Source organism: Rhincodon typus, chromosome 22, assembly GCF_021869965.1.
Source record: "Rhincodon typus isolate 14 chromosome 22, sRhiTyp1.1, whole genome shotgun sequence".
NCBI classification, from domain to species: Eukaryota; Metazoa; Chordata; class Chondrichthyes; order Orectolobiformes; family Rhincodontidae; genus Rhincodon; species Rhincodon typus.
This window is the reverse complement of record NC_063353.1, coordinates 31,284,418-31,293,536: the sequence shown is the minus strand read 5'-3', so window position 1 is coordinate 31,293,536 and position 9,119 is coordinate 31,284,418. Positions and strand designations below refer to the sequence as shown.

Here is a 9,119-nt window from a genome sequence, read left to right as displayed (position 1 = left end):
ATAATGCATTGGGATAACAGCACAAAGATTCTCAGTGGAACACCTGTTGGCAGAAACACAATAGCTCCTTGTGTGGGGATTTGAAACCATCACAGGAACACTGAAGCTTTGAGATTGGGTCATATTAGTGAGACTAAAAACCAGAGGCAGTTTTACTCTGGTACTAACATGTGTTATACTTGTCATGAGAGTGTTTGATGGTACAGTGTACAAGGATCTTCACTCTGCATCTAACCTGTACTGAATTTACTCAGGAAATGTTTAATAACACTGTGTGGAAGGGGCTTTACTCTATATACTATTCAATCCAAATATATGAGTCCCAATAGATTCAGCCTGAATTGATTGAAATTTTATAAAATGTATTGGACTGAACAACAGTAAAAGCAGTCTGACCATATGATCAAATGATAAAAAGCAACTGTTCTCAGCCAGATAGTGAAAAATCACACTGAAGCAAACATTTCTGTTGACGGAGATAGCAAGAACTGCCAATGCTAGAATCAGAGATAACACAGTGTGGAGCTGGATGAACACAGCAGTCCAGGCAGCATCAGAGGAACAGGAAAGCTGACGTTTTAGGTTGGGATCCTTCTTCAGAAACCCAGGGTCCCGACCCGAAACATCGACTTTCCTGCTCCTCTGATGCTGCTCAGCGTGCTGTGTTCCACAAGCTCTACACTGTGTTATTTCTGTTGACGGTCTGTTTCACCTCCCAGAGAAAGAAACCATCCGTGTCTGGAATGGATTTGAGTCTGGATGTGAACCTCGGTTGTTGGATAGTGTTTGACACAAGGTCCACCAAGGTGAAAGGTCAACCTCCGATTGGGTACCAATCCCTTTTGTCATGCCAGTGGGCTAAACATTATGACCCCTGCATAGTAACAGCGATCCCAACTCCCTGTCCAGCAAGCCTGACCATTACTCCTCTCACAGCAATACTGACCCCCACCAAACTCTCAGTCCTGTCCTGAGCAGTAACAATGAAATCCCTGCCCCAGCTATAAGCCTTAACCTTGCCTTGCTGACATTCTCTCACCTAATTTCCAGCCATACTCCCAGGAGGAGGTAATGGCATGGTTATATTTTTCACTGGGGCCTTTCTTTGTCCGTGCCTTTAGGTATTGGTATCTCCCTTTCTCTTCCTTAGAGAATCCATCGTAGAGCAGTGCACGCACCTCAGGGGTGACAGGCCTCATATCACTGAAGGAGTCTGTTGCAACTTTCTCTTCAGCTTTTGGCTTTTCCATTTCACCTTTTGTCACCGAGGCCTCCTTCTCCTGCTCTGTTGATTTCTGCTCCGAGAGATTAGTGTGAGGTCGCACAAGAACCTTCTTAAGCTCTGTTCCTCTTCTTGGTATCTTGTTGAGGCCTTGCTGGTCATGCCTCAGCCAACATAGCCTCAGTAGGTCCTCTTTGGTGATGCTTTCTTTCCAGAAGTTTTGCTTCTTATTGTCCATGATGAGTTTTCGGTTCATGGGCACAGGTCTTCAGGTGTTCTTGTCCATGTGTTGAAACATGGACATATACAAGGCGAGCATTACAGACAGGACCCTCTCCACGTGCTGACTGGGTGTCCATTTGGTATCTAAGCAATCAGTGTTACATTTACAATTGTAATGAGAGACAGGAAGTGACATGGATAATGAAACTGACACATTGCGGCAGGACAGGCTGAATTGGTTGAGTCTCTTTAAAAGAAACTTCTGAGGCGCTGCCCCTGTGGAGGTCTTTTAAAATTATGAAGAGCTTTGACAGCATGGACATTTAGATGCTTTCTAGTTGAACGAGCCTCCGAAACTAGGGACTTATTATAAGAAAATTATCAACAAATCTAATTCAGGAGCAACTTCATGGAGAGTGGCTAGAAGATCATAAGTACTCGGAGGGAATATGACAAAGAGCATGACGTATTTACAGGAAGGCTGGATAAAAAAAAATTGGATGAAAGGAAAAAAAGGATCCAATGATGGAGTTAAATGAAGAGGAGTGGGAGGTGGGTAGCATGGAACATTAACACCAGTGTAAATCTGTTGGACCAAACGGCCTGTTTCTTTGCTATCAGTTTGAGGAAATTCAATATGTGACATGCCAGCAACACTCACCCTTAGAAGGAATGCATGATTATGAAGAGAGGGAAGTACTTTCCTTCATTTACCAAAAGAAAACTTCTTAGGATGGTCTGTACTGGGAGTGAGGAGAACATTGTCACCAGCCTTAGGAGCAAGACTGATTATGCTCTGCTAAGTATGGATCAGAATATGTTTGACATTCCCACTTTTGTTCCAGGATAAGGATAATGCGTATTTCGTAATGACCTGCTGGTTTCCTTCCAGAAAGGAAATCTGAACCAGTTGGGTTTTTGTGATATTCAGCAGTTTTACAGAACCTTTGAGGTTAATTAACTGGATCCATTTCTAAGATCTTTGGGAGTATATCCAGTTCTTTGTCATGGGGGTTATTCTGTCAAACAGCTCTTGGTTGAGCAATGTAGAGGCATCTTACTTTAAAACGGATAGAGACAAAAGGAATCGCTGAATTTTGTCCAAGTAAAAATCCACAACAATCATTGATCAAAATTATTTTCCAATTACTGACTGCCACATTGATTTGATCATTTATCATCACTTATGCACGTTGCTGCTCATGAGTTCAGCACACAAATAAAGTATCAAACTTGAGAATTGCCATAAAGTAGTGGACATAAAGTTGACTTAATCTTGGAATTAAAGGATTATACTCTCACAAAACTGTTTTACAGCAGCCTCCAGCTAACTAATTCTATGATAAGGCAATGGTACAGGCCATCTGATGGAGATCTAAATAGTTGCAAACTTTCTACTCATGGGATGTACATACGCCTTCAGCCCCGTTTCTTCACTGAATTACAGCTTCTGCCTTAAGAGCAGGTTTAAAAACAGAGTTCCTCCCTTTTCCTTTGCTTGGAAATCTGGATGGTGCTGGCAGAATTCACAACCATTTAGAAAAGTGACATTGTGTATCAGGCTTGAGGAGGCTCCAAATTCCATATCCTGTCAGTAAAAGCAGAGAAAGAGCCCACATGTAGGTACAGCCTTTCACATACACATACTTTGTAATTTGAAACACCAGATTACTCCCGGGTCCTAACTTTCCCAAAACTAAAGTTTCAGAGTTTGCCCTACTAATGTGCATAATTAAAAAAAGGAAGAAAGTTTACAGATACAAGTTAACAATTCATCATTAGAAACAATCTGCTTGCAATAAACTAGGCAATGGCTTGTGGTATTATCACTGGACGGTTAAGCCAAAGACCCAGGTAATGTTCTGGGAACAGTAAGGACTCCAGAAGCTAGAAACCACAGCAGGTCAGACAGCATCAGAGAAGCAGGAAAGTTAACATTTCAGGCCGAAACCCTTCGTCAGGACTGGGGAGCCCAGAAATAAATACAGGGACAGGGGGTGGGGCTAGGGAAAGATAGGTGGGATGGTGACATGGGGGATGCAGGGGTAAGGGGTTTTAGGGCTTGGTCAATGGGAAGGGTGGCACGGATAGGGGAGTAGGAAGATAGACAGGTTAGGGCAGGTCATGGAGGCAGTACATGGGATAAGGCTTGGGGTGGATGGATTTTGAAGCTGGTAAAGTCAATAATCAGGCCTTTGGGCTGTAAGCTCCCAAGGTGAAATATCAGGTGTTGTTCCTCCAGTTTACATTTGGCCTTACTCTGACAGGTGAGCGAGAGGACGGATTGCAGCCAGAGGATTGGGTTGGTTGGTGTGTGCAGAGCACAGATGCTCCGTGAACCGGTCCCCACGTCTGCATTTGGTCTCCTTGACGTAGAGGAGACCACATCAGGAACTACGGATGCAATAAATCAAGTTGAATGAAGTGCAGGTGAATCTCTGTCAGATCTGGAAGGATTGTTTGAGGCCTTGGACAGAGGTGAGAGGGGAGGTGTAGCACCTCTTGCGGTTGCAGGGTAAGGTACCGGGTGCAGTGGAGAGTGTGGAGGCAATGAGTGAGTTGCAAAGCAAACAGTCCCTGCTGAAAGCGGACAGGGGTAGGAAAGGAAATATCTTTCTGATGTTGGGGTCTGATTGTAGGTGGCGGAAATGTCGGAGGACAATGCGTTGTATTTGGAGGTTGGTTGGGTAGTACATGAAGACTCGGGAGACTTATTGTTGTTGGGAGAGCGGAATTGAGGGCATAAGTGCAGGAAACGGGGCAGAGGCAGTTGAGGGCATCCTTAATTACAGTGGAGAAACTACAGTCTCTAAACTAGGAGGATATCTGGTGTGTCCTAGAGCAGAACGCTTCAACCGGGGAGCAGGATTTCCTTCCTCACCGCTTTCCGCGGGGACCATTCACTTCACAACTCCTTCATCAGCTCGACATTCCCCACCAACCTCTCACTACACCCAGCACCTTTCCCTGCGACTGCAAGAGGTACAACACCTGGCCCCACCCCTCCCCCCCGCCGCCCCAAACAATCCTTCCAGATCTGGCAGAGTTTCTCACCTGCACCTCATCCAATCTGATTTATTGCATCGGTTGCTCCTGCTGTGGTCTCTTCTATATCAGAGAGGCTAAACACAGACTCTGGGACCAATTCACAAAGCATCTGCATTCTGCACGCACCAACCATCTAACCCAATCTTCCAGTTGCCATCCATTTTAGTTCCCCTTCCCACTCCCCTGATGACATGTCCATTCTTGGCCTCCTCCATTGTTGGAGTGAGGGCAAACAAACTGGAGGAACAGCACCTGATATTTCACCTTCAGAGCTTACAACCCCAAGGGCCTGAAAACTAACCACCAACTTCAAAATCCCTCTAGCTGTAGCCTTACCCCATATCCTGCCTCCCTGACCTGTCCACCTTCCTACTGACCCAAAAATCACTGCAATCTTCTACCTGCATTCACCTATTACCATCCCAACTACCCTTCACCCCCGCCATTTATGTCCAGGCTCCCCTCCCTGTCCCGTCCTGGTTTATACAACAATCAGCAATCCAGTTCACAAGTGTCCTTTAGGGAAGGAAACTGCTATCCTTACTGGGCTGGTTAGATGACTCCAGACCCACAGCAAGGTGGTTGACTCTGAACTGCCCTCTGGGCAATTAGGGATTAGCAATACATGCTGGTCTAGCCAGTGCCACCCACATCCGGAATGAATAAAATAAAAATGTACAGAAATCTGGTACATGTTTTATATTAATCTGAGTTTGCCTGGTCAATTTGATTATTTGTGAAAAGGTTTAGTGATAATTTCAGGAATAGTGGGGCTTGGTTTCCCACCCAATATCCCAGTGGCTCATGACATCATGGACAAGTTAAAAAGCACAACCCAGAACCTCAGCAGATTTACTATACCTGGGGAAAAGGAGGGAGTGGGGCAGTGTGTACGAAACAACTTGTGTTCTTACAACACCTATAATGGCTTAAGGCACTTCATGATAAATCTGACGAAAACCCGAGAGGAGCCTATAGGAAGTAACCAAAAGTTTGATCAGAAGTTTAAAAAAAGGAGCAAATTTGAATTAGGGCCTCAGCAGGTAAAGGTACAAGGAGCAGTCTTTCAATGGAAAGAAAAAGTGTATGGGGGTAGAAAGTGCAAGGCCAGCCAGGATAGCACAGGTATTTAACTAAAAATGGCCCATTACAGGGAGAGTAGCACATGTAACTGAAAATGAGACAACCTATTGAAATGGCACAAGTGGGAAGAATTCAGTACAAGAAATATCAGAAGCTGGCAGCAAGATAGAACTTGGTGTTTATTTATTGATGTACAGATCAGGACTCAGCAGCACTATAAACAACTCCTCAAAGGGCACAAGAAAAACTCAACAAAACCAGATAGAAACTGCATTCAGCATCTGTTAACCAGTACAAACTAGGAGTGGTCAGGGTGCATGTGAGGATTCAGTAATCAACCATTGTTTTTAGTGGTGTATACCTATTAAATAACAACACCAGCTTCTCACCAACCCTCAGCCCAGGTACCAGTGCTTGATGCATGAACAGTTCCAAATCATTTCCAGCTTGGAGAATGTTTAAAAAAAACTGATTGGTTGGGGTCACCTTCTGTCCAACCTTCAATAATCTAACAGAAATAAAATCAAATGATACAATTAAACATGACAGAAGAGTAATCTTTCCTCTACAAACAATCCATCAAATACATCTAGGGCAGTAACAGTGCAGGACAAATGCAAAAAAAAAAATCAACAGAAGTTCACATCCTATTACTGGTGATGGTAACACTACTCCAGGAGAACAGAAACATCTTGGCAACCAGCACACCAAAGCTCTGGGTTGGGACAGTCATCTCAGGAGTGGGGAAGACAACTTTCCATGGGGAATGATTGATTTGAAAGCAGACTCCATGCTTTGCACACTACATTACAAGACTACACAAAAGCGAGGCAAGACTGGAGTGAACAGCTCCAAGCAAGTCCGGCTACCGGAAGTCATCAGTACTGAACATTCCCTTAGCACGGCGCAGGATGGAGTCCTTGGATGCATCATACGGGTGCTCCTTGGAAGGGATTTCCAACACAGCAGGAATGGAGAGAGTATGGGCATCAATGACGTGACGAATCATTTCTGCAATGTACTGATTGATCAGGATGATCCCAATGTCATCACGGCTCAAGAAACTCCTGCAGGGGAAAGAAAAACCGGAACGTTTATTCTGACAGCTCCCGACATCACCAGCTGGACAGGACTAGCATGGTGAGGACCAACCTGTACACAGCCTGACAGAAAAACAAAAGGAGGCAAAGTTTATCCACTGGCCTGCACTTTACTATCCCCAGGAGGAACACAGTCCCCTGACATTGTCAGACACTCAGCTCTTAATGTAAAGATGGAATCCACCACATCTTGTGTGATGCTGAGCACCACACCTCACAGTAGAGGCTCCTCTTGTAAACAAGCACGACTACAGAAATAAATAAACCACACAACCACGAAACAGGAGGCTATCCTTGGCTTGAAACAGCAATAAATTTTGGGGACAGGCAATTAATATCAAACTGAGTTGTCCTTGTTGAAGGAAGGGACATGGGAGGAAAGCCAGTCCGTTCAGGGTGGATACAAATTGGAGCAAAGGCTGGTTCAACCAACCTTCAGCAACAGCTGACTGACACAGCAAAAAGTGCTAGCAACGACAGTGTTAAAGTCACAGGAGGACTCACTTCCTCAAACATGGTCCAAATGAATCCTGCGCTACTTTCAGGATCGCTCAGCTCATATAGGCAGACCTGATTTCTCAATGCCATCGGCACCCTGCAGAATTCACAAAACCAAGGGGGAACTACACAGGGTCAACCTCCATCACTCACATTCCCAGGCCCCAGGGTCGTTCAGATGGTGAGAATAGAACAAGGACACTAGACCCTGGTGCTCCTCCTTCACCACTCAAACCCAGGACATTGATTGGAGACCCAGGGAGTGCCCCAGACAGTCTGGATCAAACTGGAAGTTTGCTCCATCCCCACAGTGCGGCCCAGGGGAAGGTACAGCCTATTGACTGACACCAACCAGCAGGACAGTGAGCAGATTAAATACGGGGGTGATCTTAACCGAGGCATATATATTAACCAATAACACCAGGAATGACTCTCCTGCTCTGGGGCCTTTCAATGTCCACCCGAGGCCAGGCCCCAGACCGGTTCACCGCCCCCAGAGCCAGAGCTCATCCCCGGCCTCGAGTTCCGCCTTGTTTCTTCGCTCTCACTTGAAGGTCTCTTCGATCTCGGTCACGCTCGTCTCCTTCTCCACCACCAGGAAGTTGGGCCGGCGGTTCTTGTTTAACTCTCCGATACCGCCGAGCAGGAACCCAGTGCAGGTATCCTCGTCCCCGAGTACAGCAATTAACTTCCCCCTCAGCGCCATTCCGGCGTCTGAAGGCAGCTTCCGGCGGCCGCCTCTTTTATAGAGGCTCCGGCAGGCTGCGCCTGCGCACAATTAGCTCGCACCCCGCAATGACGTCACCCACAGGGGGCAACTTCACAGACTGAGCGCGTTCGATGTTAGCGCATGCGCAGCATGGAAGTGCCCTGGAACTGACATTTGTGCATTCAAGTTGTGAAATACAACCTCGCCAGACACTGCACTGGCACTGCATCAGAGACTGTACCTGACGCTGCACTGGCATTGCACTAGCCCTGCATCAGACACTGCACCTGGCACTTCATCAGGCCCTGCACTGACACTGCACCAGATACTTACATGGCATTATACCAGATACTGCACCAGGCACTACACCAAGCACGGTCACTAAACAGACACTGCTGTATCTCTGTATTGGAGACAGCCTCCTTTCTGGCTTTGTAGAAAGGAGGGGGATGAAGCAAGTATGGGCCTCATCCATGCTTCAGGGCAATTTTGGTGAGTGGTACTTATCGTCAAGGTGCACACCTCACCTGCCATTGGTAACCTCAGAGCAAACACGGCTGGTCCAGATTATTCACCACTGTGAACAAACCAAGAGAATAAATTGTCAGCCCTTGGTGAACATACATTTCTTATTATTTTTGTGGAGGAAAGTGGTGAAGTGGAGAGAGGTAAAGGTGTAGTGGCAGTGTCATGGGACTAGTAATGCAGAAATCTGGGCCAATGGTCTGGAGATATGGGTTCCAATTCCACCACAGCGGCTGGATAAACCTCAGAATCAGTTAATAAAATCTGGAATTGAAAGTTTGTCTCAGTATTGGTGACTGTGAAACTATCATCAAGTAGACCAGAAGACTTTTTTATTTATTCATTCATCAGATGTGGGTGTCACTGGCTGGGCCAGCATTTATTGCCTGTTCCTTGCTGCCCTTGCAAAAATGGTGGTGAGCTGTCTTCTTGAACTGCTGTAATCCATTTGATGTAGGTACACCCACAATGTCATTAGGGAGGGAATTCTAGGATTTTAACCCAGCAGCACTAAAGGAACAGTGATGTATTTCCAAGTCAGTATGGTGAGTGGCTTGGAGGAGAACTTGTAGATGGTGGTGTTCCCAAATATCTCCTATCTTTATTCTACTTGAGGGAAGTGATTGTGAGTTTGGAAGGTGCTGTCAAAGGATCTTTGGTGAATTTTTGCAGTGCAATTTGTAGATTGTACGCACTGCTGTTATGAAGCATC

The 9,119-nt window shown here is 45.8% G+C and overlaps 2 protein-coding genes across 2 annotated transcripts; both read right to left on the bottom strand.

Moving 5' to 3' along the window:
- Window positions 1-631: 631 nt before the first annotated feature.
- On the bottom strand, window positions 632-4,422 carry LOC125485761 (protein ATP6V1FNB-like). Its single transcript, XM_048610191.1, has one exon. It carries the CDS (start codon window positions 1,476-1,478, stop codon window positions 1,011-1,013), a length of 468 nt encoding a protein of 155 aa, XP_048466148.1. The 5' UTR covers window positions 1,479-4,422; the 3' UTR covers window positions 632-1,010.
- A 1,313-nt stretch (window positions 4,423-5,735) lies between these two features.
- atp6v1f (ATPase H+ transporting V1 subunit F) lies at window positions 5,736-7,935 on the bottom strand. The gene is made up of 2 exons (XM_020519750.2): window positions 7,722-7,935; window positions 5,736-6,642 (listed from the first exon to the last, which is right to left on the bottom strand). The coding sequence occupies exons 1-2, from the start codon at window positions 7,877-7,879 to the stop codon at window positions 6,441-6,443; spliced, it is 360 nt and encodes a 119-aa protein (XP_020375339.1). The 5' UTR covers window positions 7,880-7,935; the 3' UTR covers window positions 5,736-6,440.
- Between the last annotated feature and the right edge of the window lie 1,184 nt (window positions 7,936-9,119).

What these genes read in the sequence shown, in the direction of transcription:
- LOC125485761 (XM_048610191.1), bottom strand. Translation starts at nt 1,478, where the DNA reads ATGAACCGAAAACTCATCATGGACAATAAGAAGCAAAACTTCTGGAAA.
- atp6v1f (XM_020519750.2), bottom strand. Translation starts at nt 7,879, where the DNA reads ATGGCGCTGAGGGGGAAGTTAATTGCTGTACTCGGGGACGAGGATACC. An exon ending in GAGATCGAAGAGACCTTCAA is followed by an intron (nt 6,643 to 7,721) that starts GTGAGAGCGAAG and finishes TTTCCCCTGCAG; the next exon opens with GAGTTTCTTGAGCCGTGATG.